Consider the following 27,346-nt stretch of genomic DNA (forward strand, 5'->3'; position numbering starts at 1 on the left):
TTTTTCTTTTTTTTCCATTAAGGATTAAGTGATAAATTGTTGAATAATTTACATTACATATGTTTCGGATTTATTTAAATGCAAGACACGATTGAGTGGGGGATGTGGAAACGAGTTTGTCGCGCATAAAAACGGGAAGATCATCGCAAGCCGGTTTTATCAGTCAAGTTCATTTTAAATCACTAGTTGGAGTTCACTTTACTCAGTCGGATTTAATTGTAAATTAATTTTTTTTTTTTATATCTAAGTCAGAGAAATGGATTCCTTTAAAAAAGGATGGTTTAGTGAATACAATGATCTATGGCCTGGTATAAGCGTTTCTTTTGAAGTTACGAAAATTTTACATCATGAAAAGTCACAGTTTCAAGATATTTTATTAATTGAAACGTAAGTATATTTATTATTGATAATTAATGCGAGTGATTTATAATTTTATTAATTTAATTGAAATCAATGTCGATAAAATTTTTTTTTTCAATTTATAAGACTAGACAGTTTTTGCGCGCTGACGCGCGCCCATTAATTTTTACCTCTTGTAATGTTTTGATAACTATCTTCCACACTCTTCTCATAAAAAAGTCGTTATCAAAAATATTCACCATGGATGCCTGTTGTCATAGCTACCGTTGCCACGACAACATTACCCATAGCAACCGTGGCCATGACAATAGTCTCCATAGCAACTGTTGCCATGACAATAGTCTCCATAGCAACCGTGGCCATGACAACAGTCCCTTTAATAACGGTTGCCATGGCAACAGTCTTCATAGCAACTGTGGCCATGACAATAGTCTCCATAGCAACCGTTGCCATGATGACTATAAGCGGTGACATAACACTAACTTTCTTAGGATAGACTAGGGATTTGGGTGAATATTTTTAAGTAAAAATTTTTTATTTATGAATTCAATTCCCACAAATTGACAATTTTTTAATTTTTATTAATTAAATTTTTTTTCGGTATATTTATTGCATAATTTTTAATCTGAAAAACTAGAAATTTTATCTATTTCTGAATAGAAATTTTGAATTAAATGTCCGCGAGCTGTTTGCGAACCCGCGCGCTCCGGTTGCTGTACTCCAGGATGTTTAATTAGTAAATATTTTACATAAAAATATAATTTTTTTTACAGAAAATCACATGGAAAAGTTTTAGTACTTGACGGAATAATACAATGCTCTCAAAATGATGAATTTTCATACCAAGAAATGATATCGTTTTTACCATTATGCAGTCACCCGAACCCTAAAAATGTATTAATTAATTAATTATTCAATTTCTTCACAATAAATCACTACAGAGTGATTAAATATTTAGACTGTTATATTTATTTGAAAGGTATTAATTGTCGGCGGTGGAGACGGCGGGGTAGCAAGAGAAGTAGTAAAACATCCTGATGTCCAGCATGTAACCCAAGTAGAAATAGACGGTCGTGTATTAGATTTGTCCCGTAAATATTTACCACAAATGGCCTGCGGGTTGGATCATCCCAAAGTGACTCTTTATGTTGGTGATGGGTTCGAATTCATGAAAAATCACTCGCAGCAATTCGATGTCATCATCACTGACAGCAGCGATCCAGTTGGTAAATTAAATATTTTTTCGCAGCGAGAAAACGAAAGTGAACTTGTACTTTTTTAGGACCAGCAGAGTGTTTATTTAAAGAGTCATACTTTGCGTTGATGAAAACGGCTCTGAAACCCGGCGGAATTGTTTGCAGTCAAGCGGGAACTGTTTGGTCTAATGACAGACAAGTGGAACAGACATTAGGACACTGCAGATCTGTTTTTCCAGTTGCTGTTTATGGGACTACATCAGTACCAACTTACCCCACTGGACAAATAGGATTTGTAATTGGCAGTCTTAATCCAGTATGTTAAATTCTTTGTATTTTTTAAATAATTATCTAAGACTTGATAGGGAAATTCAAATTAGCGAATAATTTTGGCGGGAATTCATGATAATTTGAAAATTTTAAAATATTTTTTAATTAATTATCTAAGAGACTTGATAGGAAAATTTAAATTAGCGAATAATTTTGGCGGGAATTCATGATAATTTGAAAATTTAAAAATATTTTAATTTTTTTTAACGCGGGAAATTTGAAAGGAGACTTCGGACCGACAAACTGAGGACAGGACTCGCACGCGGGAGATCAGGGTTCAAATCTCGGTCAAGTCAAGTTGATTTTAAAATTTAAAAATTTACAATCAATTAGTAATTTAGAAGTTTTAAATAAACTATTAATTTTTAATTTAATTTAATATGTAAATTAAAAGTAATTACACATTTATAATATTTATATATTTTATATATTTATAGAAAACAAAATTTCAAGAGCCAATTAAAATATTCAGTGAAAAAGAATTAGATGACATGGATATTAAATATTATGATGATAAAATTCATAGATCTTCATTTGTACTGCCGAGATTTGCCGCCAAAGCTTTAAATCAATCATTAGGAAAATAATTAACAGGATTTTAAATATTTAAATATATAAATAATGATTATTTTAAAAATTTATTATTTGCTTTATTGTTTTTTCATCTTGACATTAAATTTATAATTTAAAAGATATAATATATGTATAATAATAATATATATATTTATAATTATTGAAGGTAAAATGTTTATAATAAAAATATATGTATAATAATTAATAAAAAAAATTATAATTAATAAAATATTAAACATTCCAGAAATATATTTTTTTAAGGCTTATTTGGCTGGTGTATTAAAATAATTATTAACATAATAATAATAATAATAATATAAATGTTAAAAATATAATTGTTTTATATTTATTAATAATTAATAATTTTTACTGCGTATATATTTTGTTTAATCAGTTCATTTATTTAAAATAATTATTTTGACACAATGGCACGTAGTCGAATATTAATTTTTTTTAATAAATATAATTATATATTTATTTTATAATTCAATTCCTGTGCGTTTTTTTTTTTCATTCGCATAATTTATAAATTTTTGGCAGATAAATTTTTAAAAAATTATATATTTGGTGAGACGTTTTGATTATTTTTATTTATATATAAAAAACATATATATATATTTAAAATTGCACTCGTTTATAATAAAAAAAAAAATTTTTATTTTTTTTTTTTGAGCCTGTGTCTTAAAATTTAAAAAAATGCTTTAAATTCGTTTTTAAAAAATATTTTAATGAAATAATTAATTGATCAGTGAAATTTTATATAAATTATAAGTTTGTTTTGATCGACATTACAATTTTTTTGTTTTATTTTGAATTCAAATTTTTGAAATTTTAAATTTTCCCGCGATTTATTTCAAATATTTAATTAGAATATTAATTAGTCAGTGAAATTTTATACAAATTATAAGTTTTTTTATCGACATTACAATTTTTTGTTTCATTTTAAATTCAAACTTTGAATTTTTTAATTTTCCCGCGATTTATTTTAAATATTTAATTAAAATTTAAATTAGTCAGTAAAATTTTATATAAATCGTAAGTTTTTTTTGATCGACAAATTTTTTGTTCAATTTTGAAATTAAAAATTAAAATTTATAACTTTTCCCGCAATTTATTTTAAAAATTTAATTAAATTTTTTCAATTCACTGGTACTCAATTAATTTAAAATTAAATATATATTTATTAAAAAAATATATTTAATGAGATTCTACTTCCAAGGAGCAACGACAAAACACAAATTAAATTATAAATAATAAAATATTAGACGTATGTTAGTAAGAAATAAAATCGGGTTACAAGAGAAATAAGCAAATAATAATAATAATAATTATAAAAAAAGAAAATTAATAAAATAAACCACAAAGCAATTAATCCTGCTATTAATCATGGTTAACATAAAATGAATATTAAATTAAATGATATGTTGCTTCTCTTGTTAATTGTCTCGCGTTAACGAACTTAAATATAAAAAAAAGTAATTGCTAAAAAAAAAATTGATAATTTAAAATATTAATTATATGTAATATAACTTTTTTAAATATAAATAATTATAAATATAAAAAATAAATGAATTTTCATAATTCAAATAATTGTTTTTTCCCGCCTTTTTTATATTCCCTTCCCGCGCTATTTTTTATAACAATGGCGGCTGGGAAGTCAATCAGTTATCAGTTGTGTACATTAATCAGTGTAATTAAACAAGTAAATAATTAACGTAATTATAAATTGTCAGTGTCAGTGAAAGTGACAGTGTCAGTGTCAGTGTATAATTTTAATTTCTCTGTTTACTTTTTAATTTTTGTTTTTCTTTATTACTAATTTTTTTTTTTTTTTGTAATTGACTTTTTTATTGACCCTTTGTTTAAATTAATAACCTTCATTAATTATTGGCGTCGTTTCACTACCGGTTTAAAATTTTTTAATTAATTTTGAAATTTATGATCTTGAAGTCACGAGCACGAGTGTGAGTGTAGCAGACATCAGATAAATTTAAAATTACAAATAAACAGACTAAATAATTTAAAAAAAAATATTTTTAAAAAATGCACTTATTAATTTCAAAATTTTTTAAATGCGCATTTTTTTAAAATTTAATTTTATTAATTATTTACTCCATTTATTAATAATTTTAAATTTTTTTGATGTCTGCTACACTTACACTCAACAATTTTTGAATTTTTCCAAAAAATTAATTACAAAAAAAAAAAAAAAAAAAAAATGCGCATGTAGAAAATGAAAAAATCTACAGGTGCAATTTTCCAAATATTTTTTTTTTTATAATTTAACATTTAAAAAAAAATTCAAAAATTATCAGACGTCTGCTAACTCCAGTATCATTTAAATTTTTTGTTTAAATTCAAAATGACGCCTTGTTTTAACGTCTAAAATTTATTTATTTTTTCTAAAAATTGACATCCATTAAATATCATAAATATCTAAATATATATATATAAATTTATATATTAAAATATACAATTAAAAGGCATTTGTTGCTAAAGGCTATTTCGGAAAGCACATTCGTTATTTGTTTAAAAATCTAAGGCCACTTCTAGTCTAATTTTTAAAAAACCATCAAACTGGTCAACATCTAGAACATCAATGGGTAAGTCTAAAATTTAAAAACTCCAACAATTTAAAATATTGTGCGTTAATTTAATTATTTAAACATAAATTATTATCATTATTTATCATCAAACCTAAAGGATTTGGTGGAAGATTCTTGATGCTTTGACATTTTCATAGTAACTGTTTTCTTTTCAATTATTTTTTGCGTCATTGATTGCTTGGTACTCTTGTGTTCGATGCTACCGTTGTCATAATTACCCTTGAATGACATCATGTCATTGCCGGAAGTATTGAACTCTTTTTGTTCGATCGTTTCATAGTTTGACGAAGAAGTTGTCTTACTTCCTAGACCTAGACCTAGACCTAGACCTGGACTGCTGGAATTATTAGGGAGACCAGTGGGACTCGAAGTGTAGACTTTAGTGGTGATGGTCTCGACTTTGCCACCTGGTAAGACTTTGCTCTCAATGTTTTTGAAGCTCTGGCTCTGTGCGATCGACTGCTGGGGAAACGAATTGAATCTCATGTTGTCAAGATGAGAGGATGATTTATCTGATTTGAAAGTACTCATGTGTCCGGAGTATCGCTCCGAGTTCGCGGTATCGTAATAATCTGGAGACTTGGTACTGTAGGGTGCGTCAGTAAATTTACGCGATAACATCGGGGATTTAGCTGTTGCTATCTGAGAGGTTGCTGGTGGAAATGGGCCTTCGAGAGGTGATGAATCATAACCCAGTTTACGATCCTCTAAGTATTCTTGATTTATTTTACGCTCTATAGAGCTGTACTGTGCTGGTGAATCAACAGATGAATTTATTGTCGAGTAGTCGCTGTATTTACCCCGAGAATCCAGTGAACCGTAGTGACTTTCTGCTCCTGATTTGTAGGAATCTTTCATTCTACGCTCGAGAGTTGATTGAGTTGAACTAACTTTCTCAGGACTAATGAGATTTTGTCTGTCATTTATTATTTGACTTATTTGTCCTGGATTATTGTAGTGATTTGATCCGTATGGGCTACTATAACCTGGTGCGTTATTTAAACCATGACCTGGACTACTGTAACCTGGACCATGTCCTGGACTACCATGACCTGGACCATGTCCTGGACTACCATGACCTGGACCATGTCCTGGACTACCATGACCTGGTCCATGTCCTGGACTACCATGACTTGGACCATGTCCTGGGCTAGTATGATTTGTAACATGTCCCGAATGATCATGATTACCAACACGTGATGATGAATCATAACGTGATGAATAACTTTCGTATCCACTTTGATCAGCATCATTTTCAGTGTCTGAATAATCTGGTTTATTTTTATATTTAGCTTGACGTATTGCAGTAAGACGACCACGTGCTTCCTCTAGTTCTTTTTCAATTCTCAGTACTTCTGACCGTGCATTTATTTCCTGGGCAATACCACCGACCATACGTTTGTTCAAAACCAATGATCGTTCTTCTTCTTGTTGGATTGCTTGTTGAGCAGCGCGTACTAAATTATCAGTAGCTCGCTTTACCGCATTACCAGCAGCCTGAAGACGCTTAGTACTCTCGCTGTCTGGATCAGCTTTTACTTTGCAAGCTACCAGCAGCTGCGCAGTACTGCTGGCGACTTGTTTCGCGCTGGAAATAAGTTTTTCTTCACTACTTACGCCCTGTACAAGAGCATTCGCTGATTCTACAAGACTGTGAGTTGCTGCGGCGACTAGTCTCGCTGCTGATATCAATCCCTCGGACCACTGGCCGTCGTCCGAAGATGTCAGAGGTGTCCGGGATACTTTGCCGGTCGTTATCAGCTCGCGCTGGGCTGCACTCGCGGCTTTTATCAGAGCCGAAGTTGCTGCGGCTATTGATTTCGCGGCTTCGAGAATCATCTCGTCAAAGTTCATGTCCTCGCTGGTTTCCTGAAATAATATTACATATTAGCAATGAAAAATCTAGCAAATCTACTGTACAGTAGCCTACAATAATAAATTTGGTGATAATTCTGACCACCTTATTAATATGTTTGATTCCTGGTCGATATTTAAATTAACAACCAAGAATATCAAACATATCTTAAGGTAATTCAGGAGTCAGCAGCAACAAATAAAGTGATACAGTAAATATTACAACGAATAATCACCTGGATGCTTCGCCGTGGTCGTAAACTGGCCAACTTTTTAGCAGCGGCATCAATGCTGGCCGCAGCGCCAAGTAGTTCGTTCTCAGCGATAACTGTCGGGTCATCAGGATCAACCCAATCGGCTCCTTTGAGTAACTCAGCCACGGCAACTAACTCAGTAACACTTTGGGCTATTTTACGTGATATCAAAGGCAGCGCATGTTTTGCGTCACCAGTTCTCGATGCGATTTGCAAAATAGCTTGCAGTAGTTCGCGGTAATTCATTGCGACATCATGACCTGCTTGAAGGGTACGATCGCGTAATTCTGCTGTCTCGGCACACTGATAGGCAGCCGATTTACAAATCACCAGCATATCGCTTATTGATTTGCGTCCCATGTTTGCCGCAGCTATTATGTCATCTTGTTTGCAGCTGTTTCCAGCTGCCACAGCTTTGGCTGTTGATATTGTGATGCTCTTGGTACATCTTACTAGATCTTCGGGTGTTATGTTTGCTCGTTGAAAGTCGGTTGTGTTTAGGGCACGGATTTCTTGACCGATTGCTTCGATTGTCGACTCGAGAGCTCGGGTTCCTCGGGTGTGTTCGTCCTCAACTGCTTTTACGGTTTTCAGCAGCGACGTTACGTTGGTCACCATCACCTGTTGATAAAAGCAAATGGTTAAATTTACTGATAGACATCTTAGTCTGGGCACATTTATTTATCCATAAGTGCTGTTAGTTACTTATAAGCCCTGAAAAAAGCCTGTTAATTGTTTATTAATGTAAATATATTTTGTATGGACAATTAGTCAACGTCTATAGGGATTTTTTTATTGCGTACTTGTAATTATTGTATATAAGGATTTACGGGTTTTGTTAGTCACGATCCTGAGCGAAATACTGTCGGGTTAACAACACAACAATCTAGAAATGAGTACGTACCTAACCGCTTAATTCCGTACGGATTTACTTTTTTAAACTTTTGTTTATATTAGGAATTATTCTTAAGCAAAATTGTTTCATTTTTCGACGATTTTATTTATGCAAATGGTGTACAAATGTTTGATATGTATGACGTAGAGTAGAATGTAAAGAACCAATGAAATTTTTCATCTCTATTCAGGTATTTTCAGTAAAATTTTAAATTGCATAGAAAAAGGCTGGAGCTCAAAAGTAACTCCTGTACAAAAGTTCGCAATAAATTTATTTGTGACTTTTTTTTGAATATTTTTTAATGATAAATTCATATATTTGGTATAAAAAATATGATATTTGTTTCAAATAATTTTTTCATAATTTGATTAAAATTGGCAACGAATAAATATTTTGGTCTTTGAAATAAATATAATATATATTTGTGGTGAATATATGATATATTTGTGGTAAAGATTTAAATTTGTGGCGAATAACGGAAAATTTGACGCTACTTGACGTATATTTGAAGCACAGTGTTGCAATAAAAGATTTAAAAATACTATTTTTTAAATTTCCCGCCATAAAAATTGAAAATTTTCAAAAAAAGGCAAATTATTGGATTTAGTCTGATTTTCTAAAATCGAGTTTTCATCAGATCTCGACCTTTTGAGGTCCTAGGAAACTATTCCGACTATTTTCGGATGTATGTCCGCGTGTGTGTGTATATGTGTATGTATGGAACTGTGTAAACTAATTTTTGACATACGATATCTTTGGAACGAATCAACCGATTTGGACTTGCTTGGCGGCAATCGAAAGGGCTCATCAAGACTTAGACCTGGATAGACTTTGAAGTCAATCGGTCAAGTAGTTTACATGTTATACGAAAAATAAAAATTAAAACAATTTTTTTTTTAGGTTTTTTTCATATAACTCATTAACTACTTGCCCGATTTGCCTCAAAATCTATCCAGCTCTTAGTTTTGATGATCCCTTTCAATTGCCGCCAAGTACGTCTAAATCGGTTGATTCCTCCAAAGATATCGTATGACAAAAATTAATTTTTTGGTGTCCGCTCAAAATATCACAATAAAAATTTCCCGTACAAAAATAACCTGATACGAAAATTACTAAATACAAAAATAACCATAAAAATAAAAACTATACACTAAAATATCTAGTTAACAATATCTGCATACATTAATATCCAATCGATATGATATAAATTTATACAATAATATGGTTGCCGATTGGTGGCTATGTTTTTGTTGTTATCTGTCGTTAACACAAGTGAGAAGTATATTAATTAGTTGATGTATTGATATGAAATTGTGGCAGTAAGTTTTTATTACCAGGTTATTATTGTATCTGGTTATTTTTGTACTCAGATATTAATTACAAGGATATTGTTGTGTCTACACTGTAAAAAATCACCGGGGTAAGTCCAAGCGGTGTAGGTGTTAAAATCGGCGGTGTGAAAATAACGCCGCCGCCGGTGTAAATATTCTGTACCGGTGTTAAAAAAAAATCTCCGGTGTTAAAATAACGCCGCTGCCGGTGTAAATATTCTAGACTGGTGTTAAAATAACGCCGACGCCGGTGTAGATATTCTTTACTGGTGTTAAAATATTTTACTTTGTAAATATTTTTACTTACTCGATCACTATACTTGTTAATAAATGATATTCTTTATTAATTTTTATAAAGAACTGACATTTTTTGTGTTTTATAATCTTTAAAGTTAATACTCCAAGCGGACGCAGTTTATCCTGCTTTTACACCGGTATTACTCCGCTTTTACACCGGTTACCCCGCTTTTACACCGATATTATTCCGTTTTTACACCGGTTACCCCGCTTTTACACCGGTTACCCCGCTTTTACACCGATATTATTCCGTTTTTACACCGGTTACCCCGCTTTTACACCGATTTTACTCCGCTTTTACACCGGTTACCCCGATTTAACACCGGTATTTTCAACACCGGTGAATTACTCCTCTTACACCGGTGTAATTTTATTTTAACACCGGGCGGAGTTAAAATGAGTCCATTTTTAACACCGCTCTTTTTACAGTGTAGTTATTTTTGTATCAAGTTATTTTTGTAAATAATCATTTGTGCATCAGGTTATTTTTGACTAGTTTTTATTGTGATGGTTATTAAAAACCGGGTATATAGGACTGTAACCATTTTTTTTGTTTGAACAACAAAATGAATACTTTTTGACTTCGAAGTTCAAGAATTTACAAATAATAACGTTTTTGATCTTTGTCAGTTCAAAAACAGCGGGAAGTTTTGGGGTTTGTCCACAGGGTCAACCGTTTTCACGTCAACTAAAATTAATTCGTAGCAAATGTATCATTTCTTTACCACAAATAAACCACTTATTTCACGCAATTATATTGCTCAAGTATACTATATCTTTTTCACAATGAAATATTTATTCGGCCACTCAAATATACGATATCTATGGGCCAAATAAATAATTCTTCAGTGTATAAAAGGAGCAACGAAATTTTACTGAAAATAGTTAAAGATCCGGAAACACGGACTATTTATTTTAAGGATAAAATTCTACATTAGTATCAGAAGATCAGAAGTACGTTGTGCTGGTTGATTTGTCTCCGATGACGATCGTAGACGCATGAGTTCCTCTTCTTGATCGGATACAATCCACTCAGATTCAGAGCCGCCCGTGTCGCTTGTCAATGGTAAAATCTGATGGTGCAGCTGACGTTCAACTACCTAATAGCAGCCAATTGGCCAAAAATCCGTCGTTTCAAAATCAAAGTCCACCGTTTTACTTCTATTTACATTAAATATCAATAGATTTTCTTAAACAAAGAAGCAATCACTTCTTAAGCCTTACACGGATCTAAACTATCTACGCATTCCGTAAAAAACAAACAAAATTATCTACTAATTTTTGCCATCACACAGGAAAAAAAAATAAAATAATAAACTATGTATATATATTTGAAAATATATATACATATATTTAGACATATATATGACATGGTGGACTTTAATATCGACGAATTTCTGGTATGGATTTTTTTTGTCTAACGGATTTAGATTTTCAGCAACGGAATTTCAGAGATTTTCGAAAAATTTTTGTTATTCTATAGGCCAACAAAGATCTAGTCAATTAAAGTCCACCCACAAAAATTAATAAAGCGTTCAGTGTTACGTATTAATTACTCCTGTTAAATAATTTAAAGCAATTTATTATATTCAAAAAAATGGGTTAGTTATCTTGCAATTACGCTGTTAGAAAAAAGTATATTATGCTACCGAGTGTGAATTGGCTGAAGAGTGTCGAAATTTACGTTCTTACTCAGTTGCATAAAAGTTTTTACATCGAATGGTAAGAATCTGCGTCCTTTATTGGTACAAAGGGTCACGAAATCTTATTTATCGGTTTGCGCATGCGTATAATCCAGGAGGGGATTGATCTTAATTTGATTAATGGTAATGTAAACACCTGTCTAGATATTAAGTTACTAAAGTACCCTAGTTTAGAAACCTTGTCTATACGATTCCCCTAAGATTTATTACCCGGATTGGTTGCCTTAAAGTTTACCAAGTTCTGAACATTGCTGAGTTTACGTTACTATACTCTGTGCTCATTTCTTACCAATGGCAGGCGTGATTTCTTACCACGTGGTGTTAAAATATAGTTTATAGTTACGTTTGTGGTTACGGTCGTAATGGTTATGGTTACGGTTAACGTTACAGAAACAAAAGTAATGAAAAGTTTAAGAAAACTGACCTTAGCAGAGTCTTTAAGATGCGCCATACTGGGATCATTGATTGGTTTACCGCTAGCAGCCTTGGTAGCGTGAATGAGATCCCCCAAAGCCGAAGCAACATCGCGTACTGCGTTGATGAGCATCACCTGTGCCTCGGCATTCTGGCTGCCAAGACTAGCAGCTCCATATTTAACAACTTCTGCAAGCTGGACAATTGTCGAGACGGCATTCTGAGCAGCGACTGCTAGTTGTTCTTGGGAAGAAGCCGCGCCGGCGACTAGGGTCTTGGTGTCTTCTACCAGAGCTTTGGCAGTTTTTAAGATATTCTCGCGATGGTCGGCAAAAGTGTCACCCTCGTTCTCAGCATGAAGGGTTCCAGCGGTCGCAAACATTATTGTGGTGTCGAGATCACCGATTATACCAGAGACAGTACTGGCGGCGTTGATGCAAGCTTGAGTGCCACGTGAGCCAGCTTGTAGAGCTGCAAGCACTTGGGACACACGTTCGGTAACGATTTTACCGTAGCTTGATACTTCTAGTTGGGCGTATGAATCTCCTGGTGATAGTTGACAGACTCCTGCTGCGCGAACAATGTCTACGCAGGCACGTCCTAGATCTTGGACACCGTTGCGCAAACGAGCTGACACTTCAGCATTGGCAGCTGCTGCTGATGCTCCAGAAGTGTCGCGTGCTAGTTGTGTGTATTTGTGAGAAATGTCTACGGCCAGAGGGCCAAGACGTGCAGCGTCAGTGCTGGATTTCGTTGACATCTCTTGTGCTAATCGCGCTATTTCTTTGGCAGCCTCGACCATGCGGGTCTGATAGTCAACGTAAGAATCGACGCTGTCTGTTGAGATTCTCGTTTCATCTAAACGAACCATAGCACGTGATATTGTCTCAATCAAACCAGTAACTATTCCATGAGATGTCGAAATAGTCTCCAAGGTACACTGTAGTTCTCTTATCGCGTCTTTGGTTGACTCGACGCTGTCATCAACTTCAGCATGCAGCGCTGCTGACTCGGAATTACCACCAGTTTCTTTGGCTACGCAGACTAACTGCAGAGCTGTCTCGGTGACCGTTTTAGTTTGATCCAGCAAGACTGTTTGTTGCTTAGAATTTACCATATTTGAAGCAGCGCCAATAGCTCCAGCGACCAAGGGTTCGCAGCAGCTAGCAATCTGTTGAGCAGCGTAGCCAATATTTTCAGCTTCATATTTAGCAGCCAAACGAAGTGGTTCTAGTTTTTCTTTAAGCTCATCAGTGCATTGTTCCATCAACTCAATGAATCCTTCTTGGGAATTTTCTTTACGAGGAACAAGATTCTGAGACACCGCGCTGAGAGTCGCGTTGTCCAGTTCCTTGATCCTCGCGACTAATTTCTCAATTGCGATATCACAGTCTTCATAACCCGGACTCTTGTCTCGTATGGAAGCAACGAGTGATTTTATTGACTCACTGACATTTTTGCTGTGATGAGCCAGCAGCTGCCAAGTAGGCTCATCTTTAGGACTCGCTTGCAGGCTTTTGGCTGCTTGGACCATCGCACATGCGCCGTCTATGATCGCTTTTTCAGGTCCAGTGATAGTTTCTTGCACATGGGTAACTGTCTTGAGGTACTCGGTACAGCCGGCGAATGCACAAAGATTGTCAACGGCATCCAGAAGAGGTTTCGTAGCTTCTGAACATTTCTCACGATTGGTCTCGGAGTATTCGCGATCAAGGGCTTTAATTTCTTTTACCAAATTGGCCGTGGAATTGGCGACATCCTTAGCAGACTTGACGTAGTGTCTTTTGGCAACTGGGTCATTAGTTCGACTGGATGCGTGTCTACAAGCATTGCAGAGAGCACTAGTGTGTTTAGCGATCATCGTAGCGGCTTCTAGAATCTGTTGTTTAGAACTCGCTGGACTGACCAAACTTTCACAGCCAGTATGGATAGCTTGGGCAGCGCGAACAAACAGATTTTTGTCGACAATAACTTCCTCCATTTTGACAACTTTACGTCTCAATGTCGGAGTTGTAGCAGCTGAAGTGGCAATTCTCAATTCCTCTGCTGCGCTCTTCAGCTGATCCTGAATTCGCGAATCATGGGGACTACTCGCGCACTGTCTTGCGGCTTCGACCATTTTCGCAGTAGCATCAGCCAGCGTTTTAGCAGCTGCCAGAAGACGTCGCTGCTGCTCGGTATCGGTTTGTCGTTCTGCCTCACCCTTGATGCTCTGTATCAACTGAGCAGTGGCTTGACCAACAATTCTCGCCTGTCTTACCATTTCCCCGGCATCGCCGCTTGATGAGAACAATTTTTCCGTTGCAATGATGATCGTCTCGACAGCGCCTTCATGGATGGTCTCTTTGGCACGTTCTCCAGTTTTCGTAGCCGTGCGAATGTGATTCAGTAGATCATTTAATGTGCGACTTACCTCAGTGGCAGCTGCACTGAGTTCTTTCAGGAGATTTTCGTCATTACAAGTTTCATTGCACACACCGACTAAATTTTCTACAGCTTTGGTTACCTCGCGTACAGCATTCATCAGTTGTGTTTGGCACGCAGGTGATTGTAGAGTTGGTGCTACAACTTTGGCACAAGCTACCAATTGAGATGTAGCTAAGGCACACTGAGTTGCAGCTGAGATTACGCGATTTTGTGTTTGCGAATCTTCGCACGTAGCAGCGATATTGCGAGCTTTAAGGACTAAAGCTGCTGTAGTGTTTGCTACGGCTTTCGCTAAAGCCAATAGAGTATCCTGGAGCTCTCGGTTCGAATCGTTTTCTTCGCCAATTGTCGTCAATACTTGATGAGATGCTTCTCCAACACGTGAGGCAGCATTCAGGAGATTCTGTCTCGGCTGAAATTATAAAAGAAACGGTTATTTATTCCAATCGACTCGAGGTATCGAAAGTTAAGTCGAAGTAAAAGACAACTAGGAAGCAAAGCTTCTTACGTATTGTCCGTATAAAGTTGAAGTTATATAGAAAGGCTGAGAACAAGAAATACTGATTTACGAGGCTATTTTTAAGAAGATTTATTATTAACCAAAGGTTACTCACCTCCTTGGTTTCCGGTTCCGTTGCTTTTAGTAAATCAGAAAATGCAGTACAGAGTTTACGAGCAGCATCAAGTAAACGATCACCCGAAGTATCGTCTTCCATAAGAGCCGCTATCATTCTCACGCCTTTTGTCATTTCTGGAAGGTTAGTTGCTATCGTCGATATTGCCTCCCCTACTGCTGTATGGTCAACCTCTTCCGCGGAACCGGATGTCAATGTTACTACTTGTGCAGTAGCAGCATTCATCTCCGCTATCTGGGTACCGACATTTTGCTTGTGAGTCACCATCGTCTGGGCAATCCATTTCAATGAAGCCGGATCGTTCCCTAATTCAGGCAGCTGAGCTTTTGATGTCAATTCGCTTTCTGCGATGTGAATTATTTCATGACCGGCAGTTATTGTTGACAATAATGCACGCTGGGGCTCTGATAGCACCGAAGTAACTTTCGTTTGTTGGACCTACGGCAGTTTTTATTCTTATTTGTTGCTTTTTATTTATTTACTACTCAAATTTATTATATTACACGAAATTGACAGCATTTTTTTTAAATTTACATGAGTTTCGAATCGAAAAAATTTGAAATTTTAAATAATTTAGTTGGGTGTAAATGTTATTTGTATAAGCCGTGATGTACCTACTTTTTGTCCGTAATAGAAGTTGCCTAGCATGAAAAAAAATCCAATTGTATAATTAATCGACAAATTCATTTGATAACGCGTTTTTTGAATTTTTATTTTTAGTATTAATAATCATGACTATTTTAAGGCTGCCAACATTTAATTGAAGCTAAGAAACCTTCTACGTTTATTGCTTTTTTTTTTAATTTAAAAAAATCGAAGGTTTCTTACGAAATCGTGCATACGGTTGTAGGCTGGCTAAAAGTGGGAGTTGCCTTATATTACATAACTATGAATTATAAAAAGTATGAAATCCCAATTTTAACCAGAGCCGACTTTTGTGTTTTGGTTGAGGAAAAAAATCCTTACCATAGGTGGTGCATGTGCAATATTGACTTGTCCACTGATCGTAGTGTACTGAGCACTCGCCATATGTCCAGTCCCATAAGGTCTCGCTCCTGAAATTTTTTTATCATGCAACGGCTAGTAAATTTAAAACAATAACTTAAAATCTCGAGGGTTTAACTTTATAAATATTCCTCTCGGTTTGTCCTCTGTAAAAATTTACTCAACTACATAGAACACACAAAGCGCAATATTTGAACATTTTCGTGTAATTTACAGCTTTAAATTTAACGCAGTGCTGTACAAGTGATTCAAAATAAAAAGTTTTAAATTTCGACCCTCATCAAGCCAAAAGTTCAAAATTACTTGTCTATTAACGTTCCATAGTTTAACTTTTGAGATTAATGCCGAGCTTAAGATGATAAACTTTTGGCTTTGATCGATAGTTGCCTAGACATTAGACAATTTTGTAATGTACACGTGATAGATGTGTGATTTTCGTTGCTTACCGTCACCGCCGGCTCTCATGACTGCTGGTATAGCCACTGAAACAGCTTCGACACTTCCTTTTCCCACATTGCTCGTCTCGTGTTGCATTATTGTTGCTCTGAATAAGTCAAAAATAATAAACTTAATAGTTCATCACTAATCTACTTAGTAATTAACTTTAAAAACTCTATTAACTAACGATTTGGTTTGATATTTTTCGCGTTGCATGCGTAGGAACTCTTCCATCTTACTTGCCTTGCGCAACTGATATTGTTAATTGGAAGTTAATTAGAGTAGATTCAATTTATCGGGCTTAAGTGATTTAGAGTAACAAATTGACGCGATAAACGAAGCGTTTATTTTTAAATACAAGTCGATAGATCTTTTAAAGAAAAGTACTGGGTTGGGATATTTTTTAAAAAATCAAATTTAGTGAACTTGTAAATCAAAAACGGAAACTTACTTTAGTGGAGAGACACTGTCTTCAACCATAGTCGAGCCTTCGTCGCCTTCGATACCGAAGTGATCCTTGGCCTTTTGCTTCTTCAAAATAATGTCGATGTACCCGGCGATAAGTTGGAGAATTTGTTCAGCCTCGGTTGTTTGGACGCTGTAATATTGGTCGGAATAGTCACCAAAATCAAGCGTGAATGTATTTGGCGAGGCACCCCAGCGTCTTACGGTAGTCAGAGGCCAAGTTTTTAAAATTTCTTTAGTTCTTTCGTCCAGTCTCAGTACCGAGTCTTTTGTGACACCCAAAAGACGGGGCACTAGCTTATTTTTTCCGACCATTTTCTCTTTAACCAGGAAAAATGTCACGCCATAGGTGCTGAGTGATCTCGCGGTCTTTGTATAGAGGACTTTAGCATCCAATTCGGACAACCCGATGTGTTTTTTGTGCTCAGCAAATACTTTTTTCTCAATTCCCTTAACTTTAGCGTACGATTGCGGTAAAAATTCTTTCAGATCCAAGAATCCCGGCTTGTGTTTGTCCTCTTTGTGGTCGCCGAACTGTATTTGACATTGGATACCAGCAAAAATACAAGCCTTTTCTTGTGTAACTGGATGCGTACCGTCAAGAATGGCGTCACGTGCTTGGACATAGAGTAGCGACAATTGAACCGGATCGCGACTGTCAATATTTTGATCTGAGAAAAAGTATTTACGTCTCAATAAAACAGTTTCCGTTTCATCAATTCCTTGTTCGCGCAACGTTTTACTGGGATCAACCCAATTCATTTCGTCATCTGTCTTTAGCTTTTTCCTCAACTGGTCCATCTTAGCGTCCCGTTCCCCTTTGTCCTCTTTCCGGCGCTTGAGAGTCAGCGTACCAAAGTTACCTGGCTTTTGATTCTCCGAATCATCGTCTAGATACTCACGCACCAGCGAGTACTCATCGTGATTAGTTATTCCGATTTTAGTGCATATGACAACCATCAGATTGGCCACCGGCTGGCTGTCATCCACCAGCAGAGTTTTCAGAGTACCGTCTAACATACGAACACGCAGAGTCCGTAGCTTGCGACGGTACTCAAGTAAATCTCCATTACGGAGGATATAATAATCTAGATTACGGCCCGGTTCCAACCAGACTCCCTTCTTGGCGTCTTCGTCAGCCAAAAATAGCCCATAATCTTTAGCTATTGGAAGACAAAATCATGTTACCAAACTCTTTACACTTGACCGTACTTGTAAACTTAATTAGGTAACATGCTAATTACCAATACTAATCTACTTACGTTGTCCCATGTTGGTTGCTTCAGCCAATTTCTCCCTTATAATCCGGCATGCATCAAACACCGAAGTACTCGGATCAAATTGCATCATCTTGGTGGCATTTTTTTCCGGAATGGAAATACGTAGCGATAAAGTCGACATTGTAACTGCCAATGGTGATGTTCTACGCGTACTAAAACCTCCAGAATCCGCAGACTGTAAAGTTTATAAGTTATTAGTTCTCAAGGACGTTAATTAAATAAACTTCTAAAGAGTCTAGACGAATTAAGGCCTTGGTTTTTTTTGTCTGTATCAAATGTAAGGCGATAAATAAAATTTAACGCAACAAGTCGAAATTGAATGACATTTAATTATTCAATTGGAAATAACCGTTTGCAATAATGAATTTTATTTCGGTTCACGGCACCAGCCTAAGGGAATTAATGCCAATTAAATTTTAACGAGTTTTCCAGCTCGGAATTCGATAAAGTGGAAAATCTTGAGGGACTTTATAGACAGGTACACATATATATGTATATATTAAATAGAAAATTAAGAGGAATTGCAATGGTAACAATGACTTGAAGCCCTGGTAGTTTAAACTTGAATCTATATATCGATCTAGTCGCCGCATATCCAGTGGCTTTACAGGGCACTGAATTCAGTTACGTTGAATTAAGCCAACGGTCTGTTGTACGGGTAAAGAGCATACACAGCTGCATGTCTACGTGTGTATGCAGACATCAGACAAGGGTAATAATAATAAGAGACAAGGCTTCGTTTATTTGCATATTTTTATGAGAATGAGGGGAAATAGTTCCCCGGAACTATGATTTTGTGGCGGCTAAATGACCAGCTTTCAATTTTTAAAACGCTATATAATTTTTGGCCAAAGCCATTTTTCAAAGTGGATTAATCGGTTAAAGGGATGAAGTGAGTTGATGGACTAATAAAAATAAATAGTTATTGTCGGCAATTAAGCCGTTTTCTGTGGCCCCACTTGCAGCGAGGATATGAGATAAACAATTCGTATGCTCAGGCACGTGCCTGCTGTATCTTATTCACGGACCGTAAATGACTTTACTGTTAGTTGGCCCTCAGATGGGTAAAGACACTTTCATTATCCCCCGATATTTGCATAACTATTCCTATAAATAATAAAAATGAATGAAAGTCAGTTATTTGCTCGGACTAAAACTTTTTAATTTAAATTGAAGCTGGACAGAAAATTAAAAGAAGACTTTTTATCTTTTTCTGATGAGCGTCCAGGAATTGAAAAGATAATTGCGTAATTACAATAGATGTCGGGGTTGAGAATGGTTTGAATTAAGGGTTAGTTTGTTAAGGCTTTGAATGGGAGGTAAAAAATACGGCAATTATGGTTTAATTTTTTTTCGGTCATTGACTTTAGTCTGCGGTGGCTTATGTGAGAGGGAGGTTTTAGAAGTAAAAAGGTTGTTCGATGATGACGGGATACAAGAGGGATTGAGAGTGAGGCTGGCACGGTGACATAGGCCATCAGAGGTATAAATTTGGTGCAAGTATCCACGCCAATGGAGAAAGACTACTCTGAAAGTACACCCTTATATTAGGAGTGAGGTTGCCTGGCAACGCCGGCTCTCACTGTGTCAAACTCAAGCACAACCGATCCCCATTTTCTATCCCCTTCAACGAATTTACCTTCATCCACTTTCTCTGCCTCTCACGTTTTATATTATGTATATATATATGTCTGTGTGTGTCTACCTCACTCGATTTTCACGCAATTCCATCCTACTATCACCTTTGCGATCGATTTATCTTTTTTTTTCGTTCATGTCTGAAATCACTATTTTTCGCTCCAAAAAATATCAGATGGATTTCATTTTTTAGTTATTAATTTTTAAATTAATATTTTATCTCTTATTTCATTCAATGCCAGCCACTGGACCGAAAAATTTCAAGTCACGAAACTGTTCGCCCACTTGGAATTTTTGAGTCTGTACAAAATCAAAAATTTAAGAGATACAATTTTAATTTTAATTTTATTGAATTTTAAAAAATTGAACTTTTTTAAATAATCGATTATTTTTTCATACCGATCACTTGAATACTTGAAAAATATAAAAAATAATTTTTTCATTGACTTGAAGTCATCAGATAGTCCGCCATGTTTTGTCACCTGGTATTTTTAAACCCGTATAAAATAAAAACCATAAAAAATTCGACTTTCATTTAATTTTAATCGACTAAAAAATAATTGAATTTGAAAAATAAATCAATGAAAAATTGAATTGAAATAAAAAAAAATTTTTTCTTTATCCCTTAGTCGAAAGTACGCACTTCCCTCCCTAATTTTAAGGCCTAAAGTCTCATTTCCCTCTCCTAGTGGAGTTACACGCGCCCCACTTACATCGCCGGGAGCAAAAAATTTTTTTGTGCCTACGGAAACAGCCGGCTGCTGCCATCTACTGAACGTCTACCACTTTATCAATAAAATTTTTGACGATAACATCATAGATCGATGCTTTATTTATATGTACGTCAGTGTTTTTGTGTCTCGTTGTTTGTGATATTTTAAGTAAACAGTGTACTTGCAATAATACAATGACTGAAAAAGTATCATCTGATGACTCTATGGACGAGGATGAGGTGATAAAAGATTTTGATGCAGAGGCGAGCTTAATTATTGAAAGTTTATGTATTCATTTATATATTATTTATTGGCAGGAAAAAAATCTTGTTCATAGGCATAAATTTATTTCTTTCGAAAAAAAATAATTATTTTTTATTTTTATTTTTTATAAGTATAATTATGTCTTTTTTGTTGTTTTGTTTTTGATGCCTGCCCCCGCCGACCAGACGCACTCGCTTCGCTCGTGCTTTCAAATGTCGCGGGGCAGGCATCAAAAACGCAACAAAAAAAAAAAAGGGAGACGGAAAAAAATTAAAGTTTTATGTATGTCCGAAAGAGGCGCGTCAATAGGGAGCAAATAAAAAAAACATGGCCGACCTGTCAGCTGAAGGCAGAACGTGGTTGTGTTGTTTATAGTATTCAAAAATGTAATTAATAAACGTACTTTCGACCAGGTATAAAGAAAAATCGTATACACCACACGGGAAGATAGTTAAAAGCCCTGCCCTGTGTGTCATGATGCCCTTGGCTTCGCCTCGGGCATCATATCACACAGGGCAGGAATTTCAACTTTCTTCCCTTGTAGTGTAATATACTATTTTTTCGCCCACTTGAAATTTTTGAATCTGTATAAAATTAAAAATTTAAAAGATACAATTTATATTTTTATTTTAAAAATTGAACTTTTTTAAAAAATCGATTATTTTTTTAAATTTATCACTTGAATATTTAAAAAATATCAAAAATAATTTTTTCATTGACTTGAAGTCATCAGATAGTCCGCCATGTTTTGTCACCTGGGATTTTTAAACCCGTATAAAATAGAAACCATAAAAAATATGACTTTCATTTAATTTTAATCGACTAAAAAATAATTGAATTTAAAAAATAAATCAATGAAAAATTAAATTGAATTAAAAAAAATAAATTGTTTTTTTAAAAAAAAGTGAGGTTGAAATTTTCGACTTTTATTGCCATTAATTCGCAATATTAATGAAAGGACTAATCAGCAGAGGTTTTTTTGTCCTGGGTAAAAAAATAAAAAAGAATAAAAAGGTAATTTATGGTCAGCAAGTCCTCCGGGATAGTGACAAACGTTGAGCGAGATATAAAAAAAAAAGTAAGAAAAAATAAAAAAATAACCTTGTGAGCGAAAACGTTGAGAAGAATAGCCAAGTCAGTGAGATAACACGAGTAATGCGGTATTCTGGTGGGAAATTAAATCACCGGCAGGTTCCGACAGTACTGTACCCTCACTAACCCTCTTCATCTGCACCAAACTTGGATCCTCTTTACCTCCATGTGACCCAATTCGTATATATAATAACTCCGAGCCCTTCCCTCACAACAATGATCTAATTTATCACCAGAAAATATAAGAACCCAATTATTTAAAAGAAGTTGACTCATAAATTTGTATAGCAAACGATGACAACCAAATGGCGATTAATCGAGGCATTGATTGCTCTCACGCTTTTCATCCCCTTCAAGACACCAAAATTATACACGGCTGAATAGGATCAACGAACTAACCAGGGGGTTTTGTATTACGTCCTTCCCTTTGTGTCCACCTCCCTCTCACTCTTATCTGCACCCTCATCATTACAACAATCGATCAAAAATTTTTAAAATTCAAATTTATTTTTTTTATTTGCCACAAAATCGTACTCTGACTTTTAGTGACCAAGAAAAGTTAGTAAGAGAAAATATACAGACGACTCACCCCCATATTTAAACGGTGGCAATGAGCCACCCTTTTATCACTGCATTATACTCTAACACTCGTCCCTCACCTGCCTACTCTACATTATTAAACTTTTTTTTTTTTTTTTTTTTTACAAACCACAGTCACTATAAATAAACTCATCTCTTAATTTTTCTATTAAAAAAAATAGATTTGAATAAAAAAAATGAGTTAAAAAGTCTATTGACTTGAATTAATATTTATGAACTTGTTACAAGTTTTATCATAAATTAATTACTTTGAGTACTTGTTAATAGCATATTATTTTTTTTTTATTTACCCATGATCGCTGAATTACTTTATCAGTTTTAACGTGACGTTTACGATTAAGACTTCGTGTGTATAAATAATTAATTAAACCAACAAAACTACAACACGGTTTGAAATACATCTTAAAATAATTAAGAGACGCGATAAAAATATTTTAAAAAGTTCACAAACATTTTGAGTTGATAATAAAATAAATAAACATGTAATATAATTTAAAAATTTAAATTTAATCACTGGATCATTGTTCGGTTTAGAAAAAACGAATGTTTGGATAAATAAAAATCTAAAGATCGTAGAGGAGTTGAGATGAGACTGAACTGAATGTGCTCGCGATGAAGCTCAAACGTTAACTGAGAGTCGGGACCCACCCCTTATTTCCGGGTTTGCGCGACGGTCCAAGGGTGCACGGGGCTCGAAAGAGAAGGGAAGGGAAGGGAGAGGATCATGAGAGCAAGCATGAGTGTAAGAGGGTGGAGGTAAATTTGTGAAATCGCGTCTACTGGGGTCCTACTGTATACACAGTATGTATAGTTGCTGATCCTTGCAGGCACTACTCCTGCGCATTAGTGCCCCAGTAACACGACCTTTGATACCTCGAAATAATATACTGTTCAAATTACCCATTTTTTTTTTTACTCAGATTTATTGAATTATATTTTAAAATAATTTTCTGTTCATTTTTTTTCGATCAAAAATTTTTTTACAGTAAAAAAAATTTTCGATGAAATTTAAAATTTTTAAATTATTTATTTTACTGAATAAATTTTAAAAATTCAAATTTATTTTTTTAGTCAAGTGATGAATTTTTATAAAAAAAATCTATGGAACTAATTCTATTACTACTTTATCTCTCACAAACCTTTTAGATAAAAATCTGTATACATATAGACAACAATCACATTTGAAAAACACTTTGGACATTATTTTCGCGGTGTAACATGGCCAGAACCGCTGAAATCCGATATAACTATCGGTGGGTTTGAGATTGATAGCGTGACTGGATAACAGTATTTACCCTAATTTCGCGCCATTCCTACTCCCTTCCGTCTCACTCAAGCCTACAACATATCCCAATACGGTGCAGACTATACTTTATACCCTAGACCCTATTCATCGCACACAGAAAATAAAGTTAAGTAAATGATTACACCACCCCCTACGACTTTTTCCCATTAATTTAATTCAAAGCGCTCTAATAACTAAGACTCCCTACCGTGGAAATTTACACTGGTATTATGATATTCGGTTTCAAGATGTTAAATAGTACTATCAAATATTTCTAACCCTCTAATTGACTACAATCTATCTAATTACCTTTTTTGTCCTTGCCCCCATGATAACATCCCCTAAATTGATACCGTACAAACAAGATCCTTATTAACGACAATTGACTGTAATTTACAGCCTTAAATTTACCCCTATATCCGAAAAAAACTTAAATTACACCCCGACTTAATTTATAACACAAATTATTATTATTTTATCCGACTTACCAATTTTTCATGCTGATTTCTGCTTCACGATCTTCTCAATTATTACTTTTTTCTCCGATAAACTTTACGTGGGACGAAACGGGGACGGAGTTAAGGACTGAGGTAAAAAATGAATTTTAAATAAAAATCAAGGCACGAAAATTTAGGGTCTGGTAAAAATATATATGTGTATATATATATATCTACGTAAAAAGGCACAGTGTGGGACGGTTTTTTGATCTTTTATCCGGTGACAAAAAATCTAAAGGCTACTGGGTGACGGTAAATAAATTTGAAAATAACGCGGGAAAATTTAAAATTTAAAAGAACTGAATTTACGGAGAAAATTGTAACAGTAAATGAAAAAAAAGCACAAAGGAATTTAAAAATTTTTGGCACCAACTTCAAATAATTGGACGGCTGTAATAAGGCACAATGATTGCGACAACCGATTTTAAATAATTCAACAATCGAGGCACGTAATGAAATAAATATAAAAGGCGATGGATAAATAATGAACAAGGGAATGAAACTTAAGGCACTGCAAGTCGGTCGGATGTTAATTGTGTTGAAGAATGATGTGAAGAAAAAAAAAATATATATGTATATATTTATCGAAAACGGACAAAAGGGTGAAAGAGGGTAGAGAGAACGAGGATGTTACCCCGACGGCTGTCGCCAAAGAAGTGATGCGTCTGTGGCCTAGCGCGCGGTACCCAGCCGACGATTGTCCTATTTGCGCGCGCAGAATCCACCCTCATTGGTCCATCCACCCACCCCCGAAATTCTACACTACGACAGATGAAAATAATAAATGTGAAATACTAACGCGCTTTTAAACCCCCTCTTCGATACGTCTTTTAATCCCCCACTTTAATCTCTCATGAGGATTGTCCCGCAGGATCTTACTCTACAACCCTAACTTAGATGCATCTAAAGACAACCATGTAGATTAATTTACTTGCAAGTGATCCTGTGGTCAATCTTGCACTTTTTCAACCTCGAGTCTATTCCACAGCTTAAATTTTATACAAAAATCTTCTTTTTCCTGATATCAGCATCGAAACTTTAAATATCCGCTCGATGCCCGAAAAAACGTCAGCGTATAAGTAAATTGCGAATGCCTTCAGCCAGTGGGCAGAAACAAACTTTGTCCCTTGGGAAGAAACAAATAATTTTTCTGCCCGAACTGAAGGCAAAGGTGACCTGAAAGCTTAAATTTTTGCCTCTATTTAAGGGATGAATGGCGCAGAAATTCTGCCTCTAAACAGAGCAGAAATTAAGACTTTCGATGCAGACATGGTGAAAAATATTTTGTGACAGAATGAAATACGATTTCAGACTGCGCGTGATCTCAGCCAACTTCACCCTGGTCTAAAATCGTTCTGTTTAATTCCTTGTCACACAATATACTTAAATACACATATTTTATGACATAGAACGACACTAAGGTCTGAAAACTGTCACATATTTTCAGGAATAGTTTTTGATTCTAAGCGGAACGTTCGCGGTTCGAAAAATTAATTAAATTAATGGTACACAATGTAAAAGTTTGGATTGCACTATAAAGTGTAACTTCAATTGAGATAAATGTATTTGTAATAATAATTTAAAACCGCTGTGGAGAGTAAACTGTAAAGTACTTAATAAAATTATCAATGATGCGCTATGTAGAGTAAAAAGTGGGTTTTAATAAGAGAAATGGATTTTTAGTAGATGTAGTCCAACAGCCAATCAGAATAACCCAGACTGTTTGGCGCCAATCGTACGAGCCAGAACTGCTATCGTAAAGTTACTTTGAACATCAAACATTTAGTGTTTTTATTTTATGAACTTTAGAATAAAAATAAAATGAGAATTTTCTTTTGAGAAATTTTGTATAAAGACCAACAAGTTTTCCAGATAAATTTTCTTCAAGTAACCGTTGATTTAGAAACCCCAATTTTCGGGATAAAACTTTGAATTCGACTTTTTTTTCGACTGAGAAAATAAAAGCCACTTGATCACAATATTCTGGGTGGATTCTCAGATAAATCTCTGGACAATTTCCAAAATCGATTTATCCTATTTCCAATAGAACATGGCAGTGTCCAAGTTCCGGGTGGAAATCACCCGATAACTACACCAACTACTCATCTGTTTAATTATAAGGATTATTTACTTTATACAAAAAAGTATTTTCTCCATGTGTGGGGACATGTTACAGTCACAGCACACATTTGAATGGTACTTGTGATTAATCGAGTCGATAAGTTCTAACAGTTTGATTGACACTAAAACTGATAAGCTGTTTCGGCCCTAAATCGGAAAAACTAAAATATTAGAAAATCAACCAATAGCCTCTTTTTTTTCATTTTGTATAAAAGCCCAATATTATTTAGTGTTACATAAATTTTGGATTTGCCGTATTGGTAAAAAGTCATAGGAAAAATTTTCTTAATCCGCCTCCTGGAGTTACCCTCACGTTATTTTCTGTTACCGAGCTGTACACTCGCCCCAGTCATATATATATATAAGCATCCGGTCGAAAGTGCTGCATAAATAGCCCGTACATCTCAATTCACCCCCTGTAGTGGCCATCGCCTTACACGTCGTGGTTCTGAGTGACAACCGACCGAGCGAGCCTAGTCTACCCTTCTTATTCTTCTTTGGCTTCAAGTCTTGTTCATTTTCCGAAATAATTTTCACCCCCTATCTAAAAATTATCATCGTTATCATCACCACCTATGGTTTTTTATTTATTCTGATAGTCGCCTGTTTTTCTCGCCGCTGGAGCCAAAATTAATGGCCCCTTATTTATGTTTATATTTTTAAACTTTTAAACGCTATTGTCTAACAATAAATTTATGTGATATTATTTTCATCACTTAAGGGGGATAGCCACTGTGAGGATCGAAAAAATAGGTGATTTTCGGGAATTTTTTTGACTGGAATAATAAAGGAATTTGGGGATCGGTTTTTTTTTGTTTTATAAAGTATACATTGGAGATAATTCTCCTAAATTTTTATTAAAAAAGATCATTTTGTTACAAAGTTATAAGCATTTTTGTGGAGTACCAAAAAAATTTTCCCCACCACGGTGTCATCTCTAACTCAAAAACGGATTATCAGAAACAAAAAAACCAAACGGCGTTGTAATCTGTATGCATGTGGTTATCGTTCCACGTAGGGGATTTTGAAAATTTTGATTTGAAAAAAAATGGCGACATATTAAAAATTTTTTC

General features: G+C 34.9%; 2 protein-coding genes across 6 annotated transcripts in view; one reads left to right on the forward strand and one right to left on the reverse strand.

Moving 5' to 3' along the window:
* Window positions 1-138: 138 nt before the first annotated feature.
* On the forward strand, window positions 139-2,706 carry LOC130665083 (spermidine synthase). The gene is made up of 5 exons (XM_057465353.1): window positions 139-387; window positions 1,134-1,254; window positions 1,340-1,586; window positions 1,643-1,872; window positions 2,324-2,706. The coding sequence occupies exons 1-5, from the start codon at window positions 257-259 to the stop codon at window positions 2,471-2,473; spliced, it is 879 nt and encodes a 292-aa protein (XP_057321336.1). The 5' UTR covers window positions 139-256; the 3' UTR covers window positions 2,474-2,706.
* A 1,572-nt stretch (window positions 2,707-4,278) lies between these two features.
* LOC130665065 (talin-2) overlaps window positions 4,279-27,346 on the reverse strand; it is a 33,713-nt gene continuing 10,645 nt past the window's right edge. Inside the window, exons 1-10 of one of the 5 annotated variants that reach the window (XM_057465322.1) lie at window positions 24,144-24,786; window positions 18,046-18,238; window positions 16,770-17,946; window positions 16,327-16,424; window positions 15,842-15,930; window positions 14,855-15,313; window positions 14,749-14,784; window positions 11,824-14,652; window positions 7,156-7,794; window positions 4,279-6,934 (exon numbers count right to left, since the gene is read on the reverse strand). In XM_057465322.1, coding sequence (XP_057321305.1) covers window positions 5,141-6,934; window positions 7,156-7,794; window positions 11,824-14,652; window positions 14,749-14,784; window positions 14,855-15,313; window positions 15,842-15,930; window positions 16,327-16,424; window positions 16,770-17,946; window positions 18,046-18,184 — 7,260 coding nt within the window. In that variant the 5' untranslated portion in view covers window positions 18,185-18,238; window positions 24,144-24,786 and the 3' untranslated portion in view covers window positions 4,279-5,140. Of the gene's footprint in view, window positions 6,935-7,155; window positions 7,795-7,820; window positions 10,797-11,823; window positions 14,653-14,748; window positions 14,785-14,854; window positions 15,314-15,493; window positions 15,517-15,841; window positions 15,931-16,326; window positions 16,425-16,769; window positions 17,947-18,045; window positions 18,239-24,143; window positions 24,787-27,346 lie in introns of those variants that run through there. The other 4 variants (XM_057465324.1, XM_057465321.1, XM_057465323.1 and 1 more) reach the window with 4 other exon arrangements.

This window comes from Microplitis mediator, chromosome 3 (genome assembly GCF_029852145.1).
Source record: "Microplitis mediator isolate UGA2020A chromosome 3, iyMicMedi2.1, whole genome shotgun sequence".
Taxonomy (NCBI): domain Eukaryota; kingdom Metazoa; phylum Arthropoda; class Insecta; order Hymenoptera; family Braconidae; genus Microplitis; species Microplitis mediator.